This window comes from Lepisosteus platostomus, chromosome 17 (genome assembly GCF_059453375.1).
Source record: "Lepisosteus platostomus isolate fLepPlt1 chromosome 17, fLepPlt1.hap1, whole genome shotgun sequence".
Classification (NCBI taxonomy): Eukaryota; Metazoa; Chordata; class Actinopteri; order Semionotiformes; family Lepisosteidae; genus Lepisosteus; species Lepisosteus platostomus.
Window position 1 is genome coordinate 14,249,270 of NC_142627.1, and position 23,807 is coordinate 14,273,076.

At 38.6% G+C, this 23,807-nt stretch overlaps 1 protein-coding gene across 4 annotated transcripts in view; it reads left to right on the plus strand.

Moving 5' to 3' along the window:
- Positions 1-13,375, plus strand: part of bcl11aa (BCL11 transcription factor A a) — a 54,812-nt gene extending 41,437 nt beyond the window's left edge. For all 4 annotated transcript variants that reach the window (XM_088609514.1, XM_088609517.1, XM_088609516.1 and 1 more), the window contains one exon: positions 8,246-13,375. In XM_088609514.1, the coding sequence (XP_088465640.1) occupies positions 8,246-10,311 (2,066 nt within the window). In that variant the 3' untranslated portion in view covers positions 10,312-13,375. The remainder of the gene's footprint in view (positions 1-8,245) is intronic.
- Positions 13,376-23,807: the final 10,432 nt, after the last annotated feature.

Here is a 23,807-nt window from a genome sequence, read left to right on the forward strand (position 1 = left end):
CTGTTACAGCATTGTTCCATTACCTCAATTACTATTATCTCTAAAAGCTGTTGAATCTTAACAGGATTGTCAAGGACAAAACAAAAGAAGAGCTCTTTTTTCACATGCAGCAGGGACAGTGAAAAACTTAAAAGAACTCTTCAGATATCTTTACATGCATTTTGTCAGTCAGTCCCGGCATTCTGAAACACTTCAGTTTCAATAACTGCTACTGTTTTTCCGATTTGTATTGCAACATTGAATCAGGTTTTTTCATACAGCAGATAACAGTACAGAAGCAAAAATCAGTCACAGGCTGTTTGCTGTGCAAGTTCCTTTTTTAATCTAGCGGCATTCATCGTTTGTCATGGGGATTGATTGATATCTTTGTCATTATTACACAGCTTTATTAAGAAGACACTGGCACAAACTTTGTATTTTTATTAAACAAGAATAAAAATATCTTTTGACTGCTCTTCTCTCATAACTTTGTGTTAGTATTTAAGCAGTAAATCCCCCTCACCCAAATGCATCTGAAAGTTTGTCCAGGGCGTACATTTGCAGGATAATGTGACATCCCTCCAGCAAAAACTAGCAAAATAAAATTTAACTTTAAAGCCATTAATCGGATTATAGAACTAAGCAGTGAAAATGAAACCAGTAACCATTTTTTTCTTTTTAGTGCTGTCTTTGTTCTTAGAAAGGAGAGTTCTGCCTGTGTAGGCATATTTGTTTTTGATGGTTCAAATTTGCAAGTGTCTTAACAACTTAGCACCTTTTTAGCAGTGAAAAGTTATCTTTTAAAGCCCAACTGCTCCCATGAGCTCATGTCAAACCACAGGAATTACTGAACACATTTCCTTCCAAGAAGTTTCAAATTTCAGCGTAAACATTTATTTTATAATGAGTGAAACTATATTATTAGAGAGCTCTTATGGTATGAAACATATATGAGTGGTTTATTTACTTAATTTAAGAAAAAAATTAAGAAAAAATAATAAATTAAGAAGCTGCATTTTTCAATATTTAAAGAAGTAGTTCCTAGAAGTGGTTGCAAATGTCATCAGTATTTGACAAGAGGAAAGAGAGCTATTTAGTGCTCCAGCATTGCTGTCATGTCCTACAGAAACTGGCACCTCTGATTTCATTCCATGCTAGTCTAAAAATCTGGGCACCTCTGCCAGCTCTGAAAGACGGGCCCAACAACTGTCACAGGAAGCATCAAATGCTTGAGCTGTCGATAGTGACCCACATTTGCAGAAAATTGGAGGGCTTTCTAATTAACTGAGGATCTGTAAATTAGAGTGAAGCTGCTTCACGAGTTCTCTTAAATGCTTAAAGTGTCAAGCCGCAGATAATCATTACATCTAACAAACTCCAGAATGTAGCAGTCGCTATGAGAGTAAATCAGCATGGAAGTTTTTTTTTTTTCCATTACATGAATGTTAAACAGTTTTGAATCTGGTTCTTTCTATGAATTTGCAGTGCATTTCAGCATTCACTATACAGGTTTCCTGATATATTTTATGTGGGAAAACAAGGTGCAAAATTATTTTGTAAAAAGATAAAAATACTATTTTTGGACAGACCCCTCCCCCCAGCATTAAATACTTATGAGTTAAACAAGGAAAGAGTCTTTCCTTCTGCAGTTCCAATTGAATTATTTTTTTTTCCTTTCTAAAAGATTTGTATCTTTAAACCAAACTATTGGAGTGCCTGCTTTTTCTGTCTTTCCATGTCTTGTCATTAAATCAGATTGTAACAGTTTGTCAGCAAAAGCTAGATTTAAGCATTTTCACTGCAATGTGTGAAAGATGAACATTTGTTTCGGTGAGTACTGTGCCAATCAATAATCCTTCAGCTTGACTAGGCTATCAATTATTGCTGCAATTATTTGTCTAGTTGGATATTTAAAATGTCATCCGAAAAAGATGATTACATATTCCAGAAAGCCCTGCACTGTATAATCAAATGAACTAGGTCTTGTTAAATGTAGTGTTGTAGTAACCTGTCCTTCAAAGCTGTGTTCTACAGTGGCCAATAAAAATGGCACCTTCTCACTGCTGTGTGCTTAAAAGCTGTTTTTATTTTGAAAGAGGGAAGAATATCTTTGGGAAAGTAAAGGCAATTTGACACATGAGAGAACCTTTTTTCCCTCAATAAAATATTCTGTTGAACCTTTAGATACATATTCATACAATACTCATAAATACTGTGTGTGTATATATATATACATACACACACATACATAGGCAAGGTATACTTATACTTATGTATCTTTGCTTTATACCTCCTTCAAACCCTTAAGAAATATCTTAAGGTCCCCAAACAGTCTCATTTTTATAAAAATGTTCAGCACTCAACAGACATCAGATACAGCATCATTTTTTTTAAAGAAAGTCCGGAGGGCATAAGACATTCAGTTTAATTTATGGTGTACACTTTTTGAGCCTAGTACAATGCTGAAGGTATTGCATATTTAACAGTTAAAACTTGCATGGAAAATCTATAATCATATTAAATATGAAGCAATTTTAATAATTGTTATATCCAAATAAATTTTACACTAGGAATGTAAAATGCAGAAAATACCTCTTGCATGATAATAGAAAAAATATAGTAGGTTAAACCCAGTGCAGGTGGCAACAATTAACTGTAATTTTTGCAGATTGTAATGATCCATAATTTGCCAACCAAAAATGGCCTTTTGCATTTCCCCCCCAAGAAGTTCTTTCCTGCTTTGATTTTGCACACATTTTTCAGCTGTTGGTCTTTTACTAAATTGTCATGACAGATCCAGGGTGCCATAGGTTTAAAAGAAGAATGTGACATTATTTTACTAAATTAGCCACCCTGCTTTCCTGTCTGCATTTGATTGACATATTGTGTAAGAGTGTGAAGGTATTTTGTCCATTTGTTGGTTTGTCTGTAGATTGTGTGAAGTTGTACAAATTGTAAAATTAAGTAGTGTGTATTGTGGTATTTAACCTTCTCCTCACTAAAGAATAAATTTGTTAAGAAAAGTGTATTTCTTGTAGGATTCACCTACAGCTTTAATTTAAAAAACCTGCTGATGATCGGTCACATGATTGTAATATTATTGGCCTCTTTTTGTTTCCAGAGAATTGCTGTGAATAATCTGTCCACAGTAGTTAATAAATCTTGCACTGTACACCTACATTGAACCTTTGTCATGATTAAACCTCATTTGTCATATCAGATGGTCCTCCCTGTACTGTTTCTATAACTTGAAGCACACAAGCATGAAAGAATCCAAATAAAACGCACTTTATTTCAAGTGTACGAGTACTGTATAACACATGTGGTTGAAACAAAGGGAATGAATGGTACTGTACAGCCATAAAAGGGTGGTGTTAGTGAGAATTTGAGAAATCTCAAACATTTGTATTAAAAGGACTGTATGTGAGCACTGTTGTGTTCTGGAATCTCTCCATTACAGTGCCTTGCGAAAGTATTCGGCCCCCTTGAACTTTTCAACCTTTTGCCACATTTCAGGCTTCAAACATAAAGATATAATTTTTTTATTTTATGTGAAGAATCACCAACAAGTGGGACACAATTGTGAAGTGGAACGAAATCTATTGGATTTTTGAAACTTTTTTAACTAATAAAAAAATGAAAAGTGGGGCGTGCAAAATTATTCGGCCCCCTTGCGTTAATACTTTGTAGAGCCACCTTTTGCTGCGATTACAGCTGCAAGTCGCTTGGGGTATGTCTCTATCAGTTTTGCACATCGAGAGACTGAAATTCTTGCCCATTCTTCCTTGCAAAACAGCTCGAGCTCAGTGAGGTTGGATGGAGAGCGTTTGTGAACAGCAGTTTTCAGCTCTTTCCACAGATTCTCGATTGGATTCAGGTCTGGACTTTGACTTGGCCATTCAAACACCTGGATACGTTTATTTGTGAACCATTCCTTTGTAGATTTTGCTGTATGTTTGGGATCATTGTCTTGTTGGAAGATAAATCTCCGTCCCAGTTTCAGGTCTTTTGCAGACTCCAACAGGTTTTCATCCAGAATGGTCCTGTATTTGGCTGCATCCATCTTCCCCTCAATTTTAACCATCTTCCCTGTCCCTGCTGAAGAAAAGCAGGCCCAAACCATGATGCTGCCACCACCATGTTTGACAGTGGGGATGGTGTGTTGAGGGTGATGAGCTGTGTTGCTTTTACGCCAAACATATCGTTTTGCATTGTGGCCAAAAAGTTCGATTTTGGTTTCATCTGACCAGAGCACCTTCTTCCACATGTTTGGGGTGTCTCCCAGGTGGCTTGTGGCAAACTTTAGACGAGACTTTTTATGGATATCTTTGAGAAATGGCTTTCTTCTTGCCACTCTTCCATAAAGGCCAGATTTGTGCAGTGTAAGACTGATTGTTGTCCTATGGACAGACTCTCCCACCTCAGCTGTAGTTCTCTGCAGTTCATCCAGAGTGATCATGGGCCTCTTGGCTGCATCTCTGATCAGTCTTCTCCTTGTCTGAGCTGAAAGTTTAGAGGGATGGCCAGGTCTTGGTAGATTTGCAGTGGTCTGATACTCCTTCCATTTCAAGATGATCGCTTGCACAGTGCTCCTTGGGATGTTTGAAGCTTGGGAAATCTTTTTGTATCCAAATCTGGCTTTAAACTTCTCCACAACAGTATTACGGACCTGCCTGGTGTGTTCCTTGGTCTTCATGATGCTCTCTGCGCTTTCAACAGAACCTTGAGACTATCACAGAGCAGGTGCATTTATACAGAGACTTGATTACACACAGGTGGATTCTATTTATCACCATCAGTCATTTAGGACAACATTGGATCATTCAGAGATCCTCGCTGAACTTCTGGAGTGAGTTTGCTGCACTGAAAGTAAAGGGGCCGAATAATTTTGCACGCCCCACTTTTCATTTTTTTATTAGTTAAAAAAGTTTCAAAAATCCAATAGATTTCGTTCCACTTCACAATTGTGTCCCACTTGTTGGTGATTCTTCACATAAAATAAAAAAAATTATATCTTTATGTTTGAAGCCTGAAATGTGGCAAAAGGTTGAAAAGTTCAAGGGGGCCGAATACTTTCGCAAGGCACTGTATATAGATCATCATAAAGGGTTGTCTTATTACATGGTTTGGACTTCAGACTTCAGACAGAACCCCTCAAGTAAAAAGCAGAGATAAAAGGAAATGTTATGCCAATGAGCAAATTCGGTGTCTTATACCTCTGTTCCTTTTTTTCTCCCTTACATAGGATGTATTAAAGAGATGGAAAGAAATTGCATTTAAGGGCAGTTTTGAAGCTTATTGCTTACACATCAGATTACATCTGTTTCTCCTGACTTGTCACTGAATTCCAGCTAAATCTGGCTTTTTATATGATGGTACTCTGATTTTTTATGACCATTTGACCTCTTGTTTTCATAGCTTAAATAAATTGCAATTACTGTAAAATGTAATACATCAGATGCATTTTCTCCTCATGAGCTCCAATTTGTAGGGTACAAGCTGACATTCGTTACTCAGTGTTAGATATCCATTTTGTTGCTTTTGTGGCAAAACTGGCTGAATTTGTGAAGCTTGATATCCAATATATCAGAAGGTTTTGGGATTTTAAACACCTGTTTACCTGTGGGCTCAGTGCTGTTGTTTTCAGTACTGATTTTTAGAGTGCTCTAAATTTTAAATTTAACTGGCCTAATTACAGCCAATCTGATCACTAGCACGCATATGTTGCATCTACGTAGGATTGTTAGATTATTATTTTTGAAGCGTATTTTGGACAATTTAGCATTTAATTCTTAAGGCATGGTAAGTCAAATTAAACAGATCATTGGAACAGAAAATGGTACAAATGTTTTATGTGGCTTAAGTTGGTAACATCATATGACCCTAGACAGTGTTTTTAATATGCTTATTAATTCTTTAGACTTAATCAGGTGACCAGAACATTAGTTAAAAGCTTTTAGGAATTCTGCAGATTTTCTGTCTACACTCTCATTTTGATGGAAGACAGATCTGCTTTTCAAATTTATCCTGTGCAGTTGTGCTTTTAAAAGACCTCAAGAAAAACTGCTTTCTTTTAAAACTGTTCCTGAGACTGCAGACAGCGTGCATAGAGCACACACAAGTTTTTACAGAATTGTTAATACTCCAAAGTTTTCAAATGAAAAATTGAAACACCAAAATATCAGTTTAATTTCCAAAGCCTGGAATTAGTCGCCTTTTTTTAAGTAACTTGGGTAGCACTGGGGGTTACTAGGGCTTTTCACATTCTTCCTAGAATGGATGAGATATAGCAGAACATTTGTAAAAATGAATATGGAAATATATGTATTGCAATAAAGAGATTGAAGTATAACCTTTTGGAGAAAATGTAGAATTTTTCTATCTAGTTGAATTCTAAATCTCTAGAAGTTACAAAATGGTAACTTTTTTTAACTATAAATGAAATTAGCACAATCTGATAAAAAACTTACCTTGCCACAGATTTTTCCTTTTTACTGTCTGCTTTGGATTCGAGAAACCACTGAAATACCTGAAAATGTTTCCAATTTCTTGTGGCTCCAGAGTTCCAGATGAAGCCCAGGACATTTCTGTTGAATGGTTCCTTTAGCAAAGGTTTCTTCTAGTCTGCTGTGTAACAAATATGAGGTTGTACTTCTAAAGAGAAAAGGCTCCTCTCTCAATGTTCAAACTTGGAGATTTAGGGAAAAGATTGGGGAAGCAGTGACATTTCAAGTTAGACATATTTGTACTAAAGGGGAAAGAATCATAAAGGCACATTTTTAAAAAAGTGTTCATTTCTCCTCCATTTGCTTAATGTTTAAAAGCTTAATTTCAGTTTGGGTTTATTATCTAATCTTGTAAATGAGTTCATAGAAGAGCTGGGTACATTTAATGAGATTACAAATGCATTGTGAAACAAATTACAGGTCAACCTGGAAGAGCCATTGAAAGTCAATTATTATTTTAAATGTTCCTTTGCCTTCACAATTGTGGGTATTGTTTATTCTGCGTAACTGTAATGTGTTCTTTTGCTGAGGCTTACCAAGGGGCTTTTTGTGTTTTTATTTTTACAAAGGCATAATTGATTTAATAAACAGAAATGTAGAACTGTTCTGAATTATTAAACGCTTTTGACTGTTAAGGCACTAATTTACTAAAAGCTGTGGTATAAAAATAATAGGTCATATCCCTCTATAGAGGTACAAGGTAATGTGTGGAGAAACATCACTGCTGTAAGACAAAGGATCAGTTATTTATCCATTAGGTAGCTTATTCAGTTTGGATTGAAAAGCCAGCAAGGTCCCTGGTAAATATTTCTTTTGTAACTTTGATCTGTGCCTGAAATCATCAACATAATATTTACATTTTTGCTGTAGGTAACTACAGTGATAACCTGGTTTTGAATATTTATTTCTTTTAGCTGTTACTGTAATTTGTTTCTTCTTGAGATCCACTACCTGTGGGAGTTTTTGACATACTCCACATATGCCTTTTTTGTATTCTAATGAAAGAGTGCATTCTGTTCAGAGGCCTCATTGTTTGCCTTTATTGTGGAGCTTTAAACTACTCACAGTAAGCATGCCTGAGAACAATTCTTACAGCGGCACGATGCCGTCTATTTGAATTCCCTGTACAGACCTAAAATAACAACATAGAAAATAGTCCGTGCCTTCTCTTGTAACATTGTTATGTTTTTATCTTTTCTGTTCAATTTTGGGGTTTCGGCTATAGTGTTTTCTGATGTAAGTAGTTTTTAAAATGTAAGTTATATTCAAAACTATGTAATGCCTTTACCAGGTGACAAACTGCAGAGATAAGTCAGAAGTAGTAGAAATAGATACCGTATTTTGAAGATTCCTTTCTGACAGTGATTAAACCCAAATCTGATTATGTATTCTTTACCTTTGACTGTTCCTAGTTTATTAAGGTGCCTGAAACATAACTAAAATCTATACAACTAACCCTTTTCCCTTTCCAAAAGACTATGGGCAGACTTTCTACCTCAGCCTTTAAGGGGAGCTCAATCGCCACTTGTGAGTCACTTAGTAGGTTCAAATACAGACTGCTAAACAACGCAGCCCTGAAGGACTCTGACGTCTTGCAAAGTCTGTCTCACAGAAACAGACTTTTCTGTTTAGGAAGCTGTGTTTTTTTTTTTCAGTGACACTTTTCCAAACATGGGCAAGGGTTTTTTCTGAAAGCGTAACGAAACGAGAGAAAATGTTTAGGTCAGGAGACTCATGGAGGTCTTTCTTGTTTTTCCCAGGTAAAGATGAGCCCAGCAGCTATACTTGCACAACCTGTAAACAGCCATTCACCAGTGCATGGTTCCTACTCCAGCATGCACAGAACACTCATGGGTTCAGGATATACCTGGAAAGCGAGAATGGCAGCCCCCTCACCCCACGCGTGGGCATCCCTTCAGGCCTGGGTGCCGAGTGTGCCTCCCAGCCACCACTCCATGGGATCCACCTTGCAGACAACAGTCCTTTCAACCTGCTACGGATACCGGGCTCCGTTTCCTCCCGGGAAGCGCCAAGCATGCGAGAGGGCCGCTTCCCTCCCACGCCTCCTCTCTTCAGCCCCCCTCCTCGACACCACCTGGATCCCCATCGTATAGAGCACCTGAGCCCCGAGGACATGGCCCTGGCGACACATCACCCGAGTGCCTTTGACAGGGTGCTGCGGCTCAATCCCATGGCAATGGATCCGCCCGTGATGGATTTCTCACGGAGGTTGCGGGAGCTGGCCGGGAATACTTCTGGATCCACGCCTCCCCTGTCGCCCAATCGGCCCAGCCCTATGCAAAGGCTACTGCAACCATTCCAGCCAGGGGCCAAACCTCCCTTTTTGGCCACCCCTCCTCTCCCAGCCATGCAGTCTCCTTCGGGTTCTCAGTCAACTCCTAGCCAGCAACAGCAACAACAGCAGACACCCTTAAAGACCAAGTCATGCGAGTTTTGTGGAAAGACTTTCAAGTTCCAGAGCAACCTAATAGTTCACCGGCGGAGCCACACAGGAGAAAAACCATACAAGTGCCACCTATGCGACCATGCCTGCACCCAGGCCAGCAAGTTAAAGCGCCACATGAAGACCCACATGCACAAGTCCTCACCCATGACCGTCAAGTCCGACGATGGTCTTTCCACAGCCAGTTCCCCAGAGCCAGGTACTAGTGAATTAGTCGGCAGTGCCAGCAGCGCCCTTAAGTCTGTGGTGGCTAAGTTTAAGAGCGAGAACGATCATGGGTGCATGATCCCCGAGAATGGGGATGAGGAGGAGGAGGAAGAGGAGGAGGAAGAGGAGGAGGAGGAGGAAGAGGAGGAAGAAGGGGAGGAGATGGAGAATGATGGGGGCAGGAATGACTACCACTTTGGCCTCAACCTTGAGGCAGCCCGACACCATGAAAACAGTGGTGGGCGGCACATTGGAGGCGGGGAGGAGGGGATTCCTCGATCGCTTCCAGAGGTCATGCAGGGCATGGGCCTGGCAGCAAGCATGCAGCACTACAGCGAGGCCTTCCATCAACACAAGCGTGGAGTGCTGACCTCAGACACCGAGGTCCAGAGGGACATGTGTGATGAGGACTCTGTGGCTGGGGAATCTGATCGAGTAGACGATGGCTCTGGGTCCGCCATTAATGGCAGGGGGTCCTCTCCGGGTGAATCGGCCTCAGTGGGCATGTCCAAGAAGCTGCTGCTGGGTAGTCCCAGCTCCCTAAGCCCTTTCTCGAAACGCATCAAAATGGAGAAGGATTTTGACCTTCCCACCACCATACCCAACACTGAGAATGTGTATTCCCAGTGGCTGGCTGGGTATGCTGCTTCTAGGCAGCTCAAGGACCCTTTTCTGAACTTCGGAGATTCCAGACAATCGCCTTTTGCCTCCTCCTCTGAGCACTCCTCAGAGAATGGCAGTTTACGCTTCTCCACCCCCCCGGGGGAGATGGACGGAGGGGTGTCAGGCCGCAGTGGCACAGGGAGTGGAGGGAGCACCCCTCACATCGGGGGCCCCGGCCGGCCAAGCTCCAAGGACGGCCGCCGAAGTGACACATGCGAGTACTGTGGCAAAGTCTTCAAAAACTGCAGTAACCTTACGGTCCACCGGAGGAGCCACACAGGGGAAAGGCCGTACAAATGTGAGCTCTGCAATTACGCCTGTGCTCAGAGTAGCAAACTCACCAGGCACATGAAAACTCATGGCCAAGTGGGAAAGGACGTTTACAAATGTGAAATCTGTCAGATGCCTTTTAGCGTGTACAGTACCCTGGAGAAACACATGAAAAAATGGCACAGTGATCGCGCCTTGAATAACGATATTAAAACTGAATAGAGAAGTATTGATTACCCATCCGCCCATAAACGTTCCCTGTAGATTTCCCTCTTTTGGTAGTCCAGTGGAAGCTAAGAATAACGTGCTTGTCACCAGCACATCTTGTTTAGTTTACCGTCAAATGCATGATCTGTATCGGGGCAATACTATTGCATTTACGCAAACTTCGAGCCTTTCTCTTGTGCAATAATTTACATGTTGTGTATTTTTTTCTTTTTTGATTAGACAGCATGTATGGTATGTTTTGGCTAATTTTGAAAAAATTGTCCCTGGTTGGTTAGTTGTTGAGTAAATGTGTTGCTGTTTCCTTGTTACTTTTTATTTAAGAAAAAAAACACCATGCTGCATACATTCTGTAATACATATCATGTACAGTTTTGTGTTGTAACATGGAGGAAAACAGTCTATTGCTTAACCCTCTCTGGACGGGCTGGGAACCGCACTTAAACTAGTCTTTCTAAAAGATGATCTGTCCAAATGGGGTTAAAAATATCAATTGGGTTATTTACAATATAGCAGTGACAGCCTTGAATTTCTTAAAAAAAATAAAAATAGAAAAATGAATTAAAAGAAATTTGAATTTGTACTATCATTTGGTAAAAAAAAAAATCTGAGTGCCTTGGATATATTGAAACTGCATTGGTTAATCTTCCTATTTGTTATAAGCTTGGAGTCTCAGCTAGATACTGGAAGTGGGTCTTTTGGATCCTAAATAAGGTTCTTGCATCAAGCACCTGACTGCTATGGTCGACTGTGACTACAAAAAAAAATTAAAATAAGCGAATAAAATTTCTAGTTAATCATCATTTAGCTACCTATTACATGTATATCTTTTAATTATGACTCTGTTTACTGGCATGGTACATGCTATACTGTGTGGGTTGTTTCTTTTTCTTTTGGTACCATACACACTGGTACTGTGAGTTGTTAATTCACAAACTTAAGCTCTTTTTTTACTGTTTTAATGTTTTTGTAAGTAGCACAAAAATAAAATGTATGTTGCCTGGATCTTCAGTGTGCAGCCCGAGCAGTATTACTGAATAAGGCACCTAAACAAGGGTATTCGCGTCCCTGTTAAGAATTTATCAGCGCTTAACGACACTGATGGGTAATGGGATGATCTAGAGAAGGGGAGGTCTATGTGTGAGGGCATGTTGAGGACTTGTTTTGTAAAGAAAAGCATTTGAAAATTGTCTGTTAGTGATGATTAACTATGAATTGCCCATACATGAAACATGAAACTGAAATCCTCAAAAGAATTTCATTCACAAGAGTTGCAGTACGTACGCCTGTGCTCCCTAAAAACAAACGATTTCTAAGTTTTCAAACACTGTGTGCTATTTGTGTTGACATAAAAAAGGATACTTTTTATTAAATTAGCATCTGCCCCGATTGATGTTAAGATAGCACTTGACACTCTGCCTGTTATGTCTGTATCCTTTTTTCTTTAATCAGAGGTACAGAGGTTGAGTATAAAATGACTGCTCGTATATAGGACAACTAAGTGCACTGTACAATTTTCCCAGTTTACAGGTATACACTTAAGGGAAAACTTACTATAATGCTGACATGAATATGATCTTGTTGTTTAGCATAGAGAAAAAGGCTTCTGCCAGCCATTTCCACACCTAGAAAGCCTGGCTCCTTGGACAAAAGGTAGCAGTGCTGTGAATGGAAATAGACTACCCTTCTATAGAATGAATGACCGCACACTCTACTTACAGTGCAAGAATTTTTGTACAAATTTTTTAAAATATAAATGTTAAAAGAATTTTTTAAAAGAACACTTCATTATCTTTAGGGGGAACTGTATTTAAGGTTTTTTTTTCTTTGTCTTGGTGGTATTCAAGACCCGATCACATATATATAAAAGAAAAGAAATCTGTGATAGAGGACTTTTTTGTTTGTTTTTGCCTTGGCTGTACACAGCTCTTCAGGTTAAATAAAACTTGCATTGGGGAAAGGTTTAAGATTATATATAAATATATATATAGAACTTAAATATAGGAAAATGCACACTCATGTTGATTCCTATGCTAAAACACATTTATGGTCTACTTTTTTCTGTATTTCTAGAATGGTATTTGAATTAAATGTTCACCTAGTGTAGGCACTATAGTATTTATATTGAGGCTTGTATTTTTAACTGTTGCTTGTTCTCTTAAAAGGTATAAATGTACCTTTTTCGGTAGTGGAAAAAACAGGCTGCCACAGTATATTTTTTTAATTTGGCAGGATAATATAGTACGAATTATTTGTATGTTTCAAAAATTAAAAAAAAAACAAACATGTGGCATTGTATAGATGAAAGGCCATATAATGGTCTCTTCAAGGAGTCCTTTCAGAATGTCCACAATAGCTAAAACAGATGGTTGTACATATCTTTTTATTTCTCCTGCTGCCATTATGTATGCAGTACTGCAAGCTAATGTTGGTTTGTTCTGTAGTGTGCTTTTTTGTCCCTCAACTTCTCTCACCCTACTACATTCCAGCATCTTTAAAGAAAACAAATTCATATGCAGTAAATAAAAAATATAAAAAGAATAAAAAAAATAAATGTTTTGCAGGTTTTTTTTTCATTGCCAAAAACTAAATGGTGCTTTATATTTAGATTGGGAAGAATTTCATATGCAAAGCATATTTAAAAATGAAAATAAAGGAAAAGCCCGCTTGAGTTGATACTTTTTTGTAAATGGCAATGCGGAATATTTTGTTATCAGCCTTTTCTATTCCTGTAATGAAAGCTGTTTGTTGTAACTTGAACTTGAACTTTATCTTTTACTATGGGAGTCACTATTTATTATTACTTATGTGCTCTGTTCAAAACAGAGGTACAGAAATTGATCTTTTTATTTCTTTTTTTATTTTTATTATTATTTTTTTTAGGATGACCAAAGGTCATTAACAACCTGGCTTTTTTTTTTTTGTTGTATTTGTTTCTGGTCTATGTTAAGTTCTATTGGAGAAACCACTGTCTGTGTTTTTTGGCAGTTGTCTGCATTATCCTGTTCACACACCCATTTTGTCCCTTTATTGAAAAAAATAATAAAAATTTTAAAGTATATTTGTTTATGTGGCTTTGGGTTCTCATTGATCTCTGTCCTGCTCAGGGCTGAGCGGTAGCGCATTTGGAAAGCCAGCCTAACTGGGTATTTTTCATATCAAGGGTGTATAGAAGCGCTGTCACTGAAGTATGAGTTTTCAGATACAGAGCCTGCCTTACATTATGGTAATTTTGGGGACTTTAAAGAGGTCTGGGGTCTTTCTGGTGGGCAGCTGTATCATAGAGACTTGCCTAGTTGGCAGTTGGCAGTAATTTAAATTTTTGCTGGCAGTCTAGCGTGTAGGGGCCTGGAGACGGCTCTCTTCCCCTCACCCTCCCGGCGGGGTGTTTTGGCTGCAGGGCAGGGACAGGGCGGTGTTTTTAACGCAGTGTTGGGAAGGCCACGGCGTAGTTGCTGTTGCCCTACCTGTTCTGCGGAACAGCACAATTTCAGCCACAAGTGCTGTCAACCTGTCACTCTCGGTTGCTCGCAGTGCTGTCACATGTCTTACCAAAAAATCAGACTAACAGAGGTATGGTGTCTTCATTAGAGACACATTTATCTTTATCTCAGATTTAAAAAAAGGCAATGAGGTAGTAATTTGATACAGGTGTTGTATGCTGACCTTTTTTATTTTTAAGAGGAAGTTGAGGAGGAGGAAGTTATGCAAAAATATGCAGCAGTGATGAGGAGTTCAACGCAAACATTATTCAGTTTGTCATCAGGTCTAAATCTGTTAGTTGTTGCAAATTATCCTTTCATATTCTTTGAAGTGTTAATGCCTATATATGCTACCCTGTTTACACATTTATTTTCAATGAGACCAAATTTATTCTTAGTTTTTCGGAAATTCTGCTGGCGTGAAAGAAACCACTTTCAACGGGCTGCACCATTTTGTGGACGTGTAAGAGCAGACGCAACGAACTAAGCCTCTTGCTTGCTGAATGACAATATACCCTTTTACCCATTCAAATGACACATTTTATTAAAACATCGGCAGCTTCTTTATTCACTGTTAACAATGCTACAGAACACGACATGAAAATAATAAAACAAATTGGTGACATTTTTCTAACAGTGTGATAAATTAATTGTGTTGTAAAACCATGAACCACTGGGGTCTTTTCAGGTTTATTACAGTTCCAGAAACCCATTTATTTGAAAAGTATAATGTGTTTGGCAGTTATAAAAATCTATACAAGCATGACCCACTGTCCCTATAAAGTTAAATGAAATTTTTATTCCATTGTTGAAAGATGCTCAGGTAAACTAGAATAAAAATAATGAAAACTCTTCAAGGCGTTGTAAATTTCAAGTGCTTGAGTATGCCTAGTTTCAGATTTGTCCTTAAAGTCAAGTAGTGGGAAGTCTGAGATGTTCTGGTGACTAAACAGTGCCGGGATCTTGCCCTTTTTTATGGTTTATAAATGCAGGTACTTTTGCAGTATCTTCCTTCTCTCAGAAGGTTTCTACTAAGAAAGGAGAATTCAGAAAATAACAGGAAGAATGCTGAATTCTTGAGGGAGTTGTGGTTTTCCATTAATTTAATAACACCATTTGTGTACTGCAGAATAGAATGTCTTATTGGAAGGAACTCACACATGTTAATATGCAATCTCATTTTTGCTTAAAGATTGTGATGGCAGTTCCAGTCTTTGTTGTGACTATTGTGATGTCCATGAAGAAGAAACTTGTGCCAGGATGTGTGCCCGTGAAAAGTAGTTCAACGACTTTTTTGGCATGTTGTGGTATGCAAGGATGCTGATGTAAATTAAAACTAGAAAAGAAACTCAACCTATAAGCCATGCATGTGGAACAAATAATTGATATCCTGCGTCCCTGATTTTTCTTCTCCTGACAGCTGGTTTATAATAGTATATGTCATGATTAACAAGAAGCCTTACTGTACGAATTTCACACAGACAGCTTGTGGGAAGCTTTATGTTATCTGGTAGCGTGTTTGAGCTGACTCCAGATGGGAGGGCAGACAGAAATGGTGCAGGATTATACTCTCAGTTTCCAGCAGTGGAAGATCACCTTTTGTGGGAGAGTGGCACCAACATGCCGCTGTGTGATAGTATGAATAATACAGCACAACCTTTTCCCTGCAAGTCAAACTGCGTGTGTAGGCTATGGTCATCACTCAGACCACTTACACATCTGTGTTTACACGACACTGGTCAACCCCAGATAAAGAGCAATGTAAAAAGCCTCTTCAAACTGTGAGCATCCACACTCAGCCCTTATTATAAGGTTTTCTGATGTGAGGATACCACTGATGAAGCTACTCTACCTTGGCTGTCAACTACATTAAATCCCATTAAATTTGCCTTCATTACAACACACACCTCATTATTAAATGCACAGCACTTGCTCCCCCCATATTGCTCCTCTAGTGATTTAATGATGAGGTTAGTGACAGCATTATTGCAAAGAATTATGAGAAATGGTTAATCCATTTCTAAAGCCAAGCTCTAACCAAAGCATTATATTCTTAAACAACCTGTACGTTGCTGAAAGCTGACAGCGCATTAAAACCAGTATAGAAATGCACTGTTTTTTTAATAGTTTTAGAAGTAGATTCCTCAGTTTTTTTTAATGGTATCTGGAAGGCTTCCTTGACTCATTGCTGAAAGTGCCCTTTTTGGGTTAACCGTTGTTCAGTGAGATGATACGTGAACGCAAAACTGAAACTCTAGATCACTGCTTCTTATTTTTAGTTTTGCATGGAACAGAGTGCCTAAGGGGGGTACCTGTCACCAGAAGATGGAGATAATCCCTCTGAACACTCTAGGAAGACAGGTGGTAGATACACCCACTCTTACGGCAGTCGTTCACCAGCTCAACAACACAAGCAAGAATGCAGTAACCAACAGCACGATTCATTAACTGCTTACGGCACACACGTTTTTTGTATTATGCTTCCCCAGGTCATTTTTTTCTTTGTGTTTCACTCTCATCTTAAGTTTACAAAACTCTCTCAGTTAAAATGCAACAAGGAAGCAGACACTTTCACCTGATCGTGATAATGTTAACACACGATCATGTTCACCAAATTTTTTTTTTCCGAAACATCTCAGACTTAATGGCTTCAATTACTGTCTCTTTAAAAATAGCAGGCCAACCTAAAGAGACTTGAATTCCAAAAGGATGATGTCACAGAAGGAGCCTAAAAGTGTGCTCCCTTTCACTTTTTCTCCTGCAGCAGTGGGATAAAGCATTGTTGTGGCAGTTTAAGGTTTATTGCTCTCCAATGATTGTGATCACATTCCAAAGCAAAGAAAAAAAAAAGTTATTTATCTTTAAGGCAACAGTTGTCTTAAATGATAACTGAATTATTTAAAACAATGTTTGTGGGATACTTCTCTTCAGTGTGCTCCCTTGTAACCTAGTGTAAATGGCAGTCTTCTCAATTTGGAAGGTAGAAGTTCATAAGCTTATCAAACATTCTGGCCTTGTCTGGTCATCTTGCATGTGTTCATAAATCCCTTATTTCTTTCTCCCTCCCTTTTCTTTTCAGGGGTGGCGTGACAGTCTAATCGCTGCCCTTGCCCTAGCCCTAGCTGTTTGTCAAACACTGGAGGTTAAAGTCTATAGATAGACAAGGAACCTGGAATGCAAGGTGTGGACAGCTAAGATAAAGTAAAGTCCCTGCAAGGGGGGATGTCTGCTTTCTGTCCTGTTTTGGAGTTTAAGGGTCACGGTGTGAGTCTCAGTACAGTACATGTAGAAAAACAAGCCTTTTTTATACACTGCAGGATATGGAGCCCTATAATGTTTCAGAAATAAAAAGGATTACATACTAATATATCCCCTGCAGTGCATCCAGCTAAAAAAACTGTCAAAAAAAGATCCCAGGGTTTTTATGAGGAAGGTGCTGACTGACTCCAGCTCATGTGGATTAGGAGGGCAGGGGTTCCTTGGCAAAAGAGAGCAATGAGGAATAGCTCATAGACACAGCCCAATGTTCACGCCGCATTCCAGTAAAATAATACTTTGTTGATCGCTAACTCAATCTTCAAGAAATTAGCATTGCTACATTGTTTGGAAAGGTATTTTTAAAAAGTTTTTCTTCCAGTTCCATAGAAAAAAGCTTTTACTAAGGTTAAAATTGGGATATATTTCTTTGCCCTTCAGCACGTCCTGCTTGTATGTGTTGTATGAGCACAGGTTACAGCCATCAGAGTGTTTCACATTCTCCTGTTTCTAAGATATAGCAAGCCAACAGCATTTTATTGGACAATCCAACATGGTAATCACCAATACAAACTTTGAGGCTTTTTTCACCTTAAAACATATGAAAGGGTGGAAAAGGTTCACAAAATTCTTAGGGCACTCTGGAGCTGGGTGTTTTTACAGTATGTAGTGTGTGATGTTTCTACAGTAGTTCATGAGAAAGCCAGTGAAACCCAGTTAAATGGACACCCAATAAAAAAAAAACAGCAATATGAATTTTGTATACTTTTTATGGGTTTAATGCATTACTTTGAACAACTGGTAAATACCTGAAAGCATTTTGTGTATGTAGGACTTTGTCTTGGTTTATTAATTTGAAGTTTATTCATTTTCAACTCTTAAAACCTGTGATGTAGCAAATCCCCAAACTGAAGTTTTAATAAAAGGGCAGGTCTTGAAGAGTACAACTAATCTGCTTCAAGGTAAGTCTGTTTCTGTCTGTGAGTTGCTTAGCTTTTCTACCTTAAGTTAGGGAGCTGGCTAGGTCTACAGAGGTTAATTGCAGCTGCAATGAGGAAAAGGCCAGACCACCTTTCGAAAAAAGGTAATCACAGAGGACAGCTGAAGCTATTTTTCAGGACAGGGGGGAGAGTGGAGGGGGAGGAGGCTGGGACTGCCAGACACGATAGTAGTTCCAGAAACAGAAAGAGTCTGTGTTATGTCTGGAGGTCTTAGTATTTTGTGTTAAGGTGACCCTTGCACTATGCTGCCTCTCTGTGTTTTAGACACATACAGGCGCACACACCACCAAGGTATTCTTTGGGGACAGGGCTTGCCTCAGCCTCTCCAGACCTGCCCCTCTTCTGTTAAGGTAGAAGGTGAAAGGTTCATTTTTTAAAAACCTGAAGATTATGTTTCACTCCACTGAGCACCTTTGTTGAGACAATCCACTGAAAGGAAGCACCTAGGTTCGCATGTCTCGCTCAAGGATCACGAGCTAAAAATCATGCTTGTGTTCGTTAGTAATCAATGTGATCCCTCTTCCTGGGGATGGCTGCAGCACTGCTTATCAGAAAGGGAGGTGAAGTATGAAGTCCAGGAGCTGCCAGTTGTTCCTCAGAGGCCATGTTTTCTTCACTATCGTCCATTTCATTTGTCCAAGTATCAGTACAACTGACAACCAACAACAAAAACTTTCTATCATTGTTACACTAAAAGGTTTTATTCTTAGTGGTATATACAGTATAGCCTGCCTGTTAATGACTTACAATATGATTTGTGGAGAACTAGTAAGAAATTCCACATTTTAAAAATAAAACCACTTCTTTTTTTTCTGTAATCAGAATTGAGAGAAAATGTATTTAGTGTGGTCAAAAACAAGTATAATAAAAGGAAGAAAGATTGCTTATGTCTCTATTATATCTATTTTCACCCTTTGTTTAAAATGTACTACTTAGCCTAAAACATTCTGTAAGATGTTTCATATTATTTAGACATTTACCTCTACCTTGTTTAATTAATACTCTGTTGGAAAGGCAAGGCAATCCCAAAATTAAATTTCTGTAACTGTTTCAAAAACCAGTTTTCTAATGATTTTGAATGCTAATAAATATTAATGTAAGATGAAGAGCTGTGCCTGACAGATTAGTTTTATAAAATGACCATCTTATGAATGACCTCTGTTCTCTTTTTTATAATAAAAGGCTGGCACTGTTAACTTTACTGCACTGCCAATAAAAGGCAAAGTACATCATTTATAATTTTAGAATGTTGGAATTGCTTGGATTAGGAACATGGCCACAGTAGGTTGTGAAGTGTAAAAAAAACAAAACAGGGAAACCTGTGGAGCAAGAGAAGTCTTGCAATAGATGTAACACAGCGTGATTAACAAGGTTATGGATCACTGTAGTGTAAAAGTACTGCCAGACTCAAACATGATTTTGGGATCATGATTTTGATCCACAAAAGTACAGGAAGCTGATTTCATTGAGCAATGTCAAACTTGGCATATCACAGCAAGGCTGCACTGGTTTCAGAAATAGTCAAATCTGATCATGACCAAAGAGCAGGCACCTCAGAAAACTCTTCAAATGCTATTTAGCACTGGAGGTTAAATTAAACCCTTTTTTAATGAAAATACAAGCTAAAGGCTCTTTGCACAGGACTGAAAATAATAATTGACCCTTAAAATTACAGTTCTTTTTACAAAGAACCATTTTTTTGCCTGCCAGGTTCCCTAACTGTGGCAATTAAGCAGCACCAGAGACATTTAAGTTCATAAGTACTGCTCCCAGATTGCACATGGCAATTGTAATTGAAATAAAGAGAATTCACTTTGGGAACCTGGTGGGAAGATGAGCAAAAAATATTAAAAACTGAAGCAGTACTACACATTCATGACTGTTAAGATTCCATCTCAATGTATCATTTTGAATTCTCTTAAACTCAGAAGAGCTCATGTTTTTCTGAATGAGTAAAAAAGTTTAAAAAATCCATAGTAAAGTCAATATGAGAATCGAACTAATATGGGTATGAATATTAATTAGCTGTTTGTGTAATCACAATGCTACAGGTGTCAGAAAGATTCTGTTGCTGCACTGGGACTAGAAGAAGTTCCATGTCCAATTCATACTTACACCTATATTTCATTATGACTGCTGCTCTTAACTCCCAGTGTATCACGGGTGTTTGTTCTCTCTCCTATGGGTTTACCTTTTGAAGACATTGTGCTGATGCTTTCTTAATAAGAAGTATTATACAGTTCTCTACATATCTGTGTTTCATGGTTAAACTCATTCCTTCTTGTATTAAGTGACATGGCCAAGGTCGATGCTGGACAAGCAGGGTAGCAGATGACAGGTGAAGATATCGGAGGCACCTACTCCATGATTCTTCACAAAGGAGCTCTGTCTTTTGCACATGGTCTGCTGATAGTGATGAGTAGTTTGTGGGGGGATCAGCCAACACAGAAGGAGCCTTAGTGCTTCTAGTGTCTTGAGTGCTGTTGTGCAGTGTGTACTATCCAGACAGAGAAATGGAGTTCATAAACAGACGTTCGAGAGGAGAACAAATAGTAATCTTGTTAATCTACTCTCTTACATATAAGTACTCACCTGCTGTGCACCCCTTTTGCACAAATCTTTTCTATTACTCCTTCCTTCACCATTGCCGCACCATCTTTGGTTCATTCTTTACTGCCGGGAAAGTTTACGCCAAACACTAAAATATTAAGTACGCTATCCCTTTATAGTCATTGTCTCATCTTGTTGGAATTGGAATTTGACTTAACTATTGAAATAGCAGGAACTAAGACAGGCTCATACAGGTCAACTGTGTGGAACCTTCCAGACCACAATTCTGGGAGCAGAGAAAGTCCCGACCTTCTTTAAATTCAGTAAATCATTTTTACTATGGCCTCCATCTTCTTTTAAACAGTCACCTGACTACTTTAACTCAGTAGGGTCAATTCCTGCATTCCATGTCGTCAACAAATTCAATATCGGAATTGTTTTATCTATAATGATGGACATGCTTGGGGGGGGTGTGTAAATAGTAGCAGTTTGTTTTTGAAAAGAGATGTATTTTTTAAAATATGTATTTGTACATTTGTCTATGGTTAAGTTGTAATTTATGGAATCCATGGAACTGACTGTAAAGCTTCCTTTGGAAAAATGCAGAGGAAGTGTAATTTATTATATTTGATATTAGTTAGGGCACTTTTGAGAAGCTTGTTAAACTCAGGTAAGCCTTTAGGCCTTTTTTCTGTGTATTCTTTTAACCCGTCTGTTGTGGCTTTATGGAATCATTGCCTTCATGTCCTAATTATTTCCAGATAGCATACTGTACAAGGTCCTTTTATCTTTCTGTATTCACATTAGGCATGAGAAATTGGTACTTGTCATAAAATATGGCTGTGGCAAATGGAAGTGATATCACAGAAGCAGGGGAACATTTGTACACATTCAGCTCCTTAAATTAGTTTTGAATAACTTGAAAACCATTACGTCTGATGTGGGGAGAATTACCTGCTGCAGCGCTGTCTGGATAATGATGGCTGCTCGAAAGGCCAGACTGGTAGTGAAAAAACACGTACAAAGTTAGGTGGTAAATGAAAAAAAGACACAGTCACGGCTGGAAGTATTTGTGAAGTTTTCTTGAATGTTTGAATAAGGCACACAGCTGGAACAGATCCGAATAGGTTTTAAAGTTGTTACTTAAGGAAATCTTTTCCCCGTCCTCAGGTAGTGCTTTTTATTATTAGTAGTATTAATATAGAGGTTTAAAGCTTTGTGCCATACCTTCTAGCCTCAGAGTTATCTCATGTTTCTGCTATTGTTCTTGAAAGTAGACCTTCTTTGTTTGAGTTGGCCAAGCTCAGGCTCAGGGCACAGTTTCTCTGGCAATCACTCAGTACCTGGGGTACACACCCATTTGTCATTAAGGCCAGTCACATGCTTGACCTGTTCTTCTGGCCACACCACGCCTTGAAATACCTTTTATCCAACCATCCACTCTTACTGTTTTGTGCTGTGCTGACATTTACCGAAACTACATATCTGGCAGTTAAAAAAAAAGTATGTTTATCTTCTTGCAAGTTCCTGCACAATGCTAGCTCGAATTTATTTTGTATATATAAAAAGTAGTACTATTTATTTGCATAGCCTCCAGCTGAAAGGGATAGAGCTCATTGGGAGTCCTGTCATTAGAGTGCATCATCATTGCTATTAAACATTCATCTTTTAGATTAAAAAGCGGTAAGCCTTTTAAGTCGCTGAACTTGCACACTGGAAACAATTACCTAAAAATAACAAAATTATCATAACTGAAATGGAGCCTGCCAAGGCAAAGGCCAAATAATTAGTTTCAGAAACTCTGTTTTCATTGTGTGAAAATGCATGAGCAGATTGTTTAAATTACCTTTATGCTACTCATCTGGGCTTATGCTATAAACAGGAGCTTACAGATCTGTGTAAAAAACTGTGAGATTCTTCAGGAAATTCGGTTTCCTCTCTCTCTCTCTCACTCTCACTCTTTGAAAACTCATTAAAATCAAGATGTAACAATCCTCTAATGACAAAACACTAAACAAACCTGTTTTTTTTTCCTCTGTTCACTTTTTTTTTGTTAATTGTATGCATCGATGCATAATCAGCCAGCAAGCAGGTTCTAGTGCTTCCTTCCCCAAGATCTCCTTGTTACACTACCGCGTACTTTTCAATGATAGATAATGAATAAATACTCTGATTTTTATATATGCCAGAAATCCTGTGTTTGCTATGGATAATTCCTGGAACATGAAACAGACGACTAGTGGTCACCAGTTGATACACTGTTCTTGGACATTCCTAATGCAAGCTGATACATGATTTCAATGCTGAAAACTAAACAGAAAAAAAAATAATGTGCAGAAATATATGCTTAAAGATACACGATGGCAGCCTTTTTACCAGACAATGTGGTGCAATGTAAGTCTGTCAGGTATTTCTATGTCATATCACAACACTCTTTGTACATGGGTTCCTCTGCTAATTAGAGGAGAAAGACATATTTTGCGCTCTGCTTTGTGCTCCCCAGTGCTGCTGTTGACGTGTCATTGATTCCTCTGCAGGGCTGTGGGCTGTCTGAATGTGAGCTGGTCACTGCCCCAGCAGACCCTCGGCCGGCCTCTTGATTGACACTGGCCTGAAGTTTGCAGAGAGGGTTCGCCGGGTTCACAGGCTGACGCTGTGTGTCCTGAGGGCTCCGGGTTTGAATGTCAGTTTCTCTAATAATCTGAACCAGTGAAAAGGTCAACTCCAGTGTCTGGTCATGAGTCGAATGTAAGATGGTGAAAGCACGCCGTGCCATGAGGTGAAATTGATTGTCTAGCAGAGGGAAAGCAAATGGTGAGCTTGAGAGAAGTGGTGAGGGGGGAACCGGCAGAAAAAAATAGAGATGTGCTCAAGTTTTTCTAGAATATTAATTTACGTGTTTTTTAGTAACTTAAATAAATGTTAATAAGTTAAAATAACTTTAAACTTCTTTTTATACCACGTTTTCTAATGTATTGGAAATGATAATCATAATGTTTGTTCAGCCTAGAAGAAAAACAGTTGCATGGTGGCTATGCTCAAAAGCAGTAAGAGGTAGTCAGGAACATACAGAAACAAGTATATCTTATAAATAAAGTTGAATTTTTTCAGAAAATTGTGCTGCAGTCAAAAGCTTGACAGAAGGTAACTACAGTGCGGAATGAAGTTGTTGGAAAGGTTAAAAATTCTTGAGCATCACTCAATA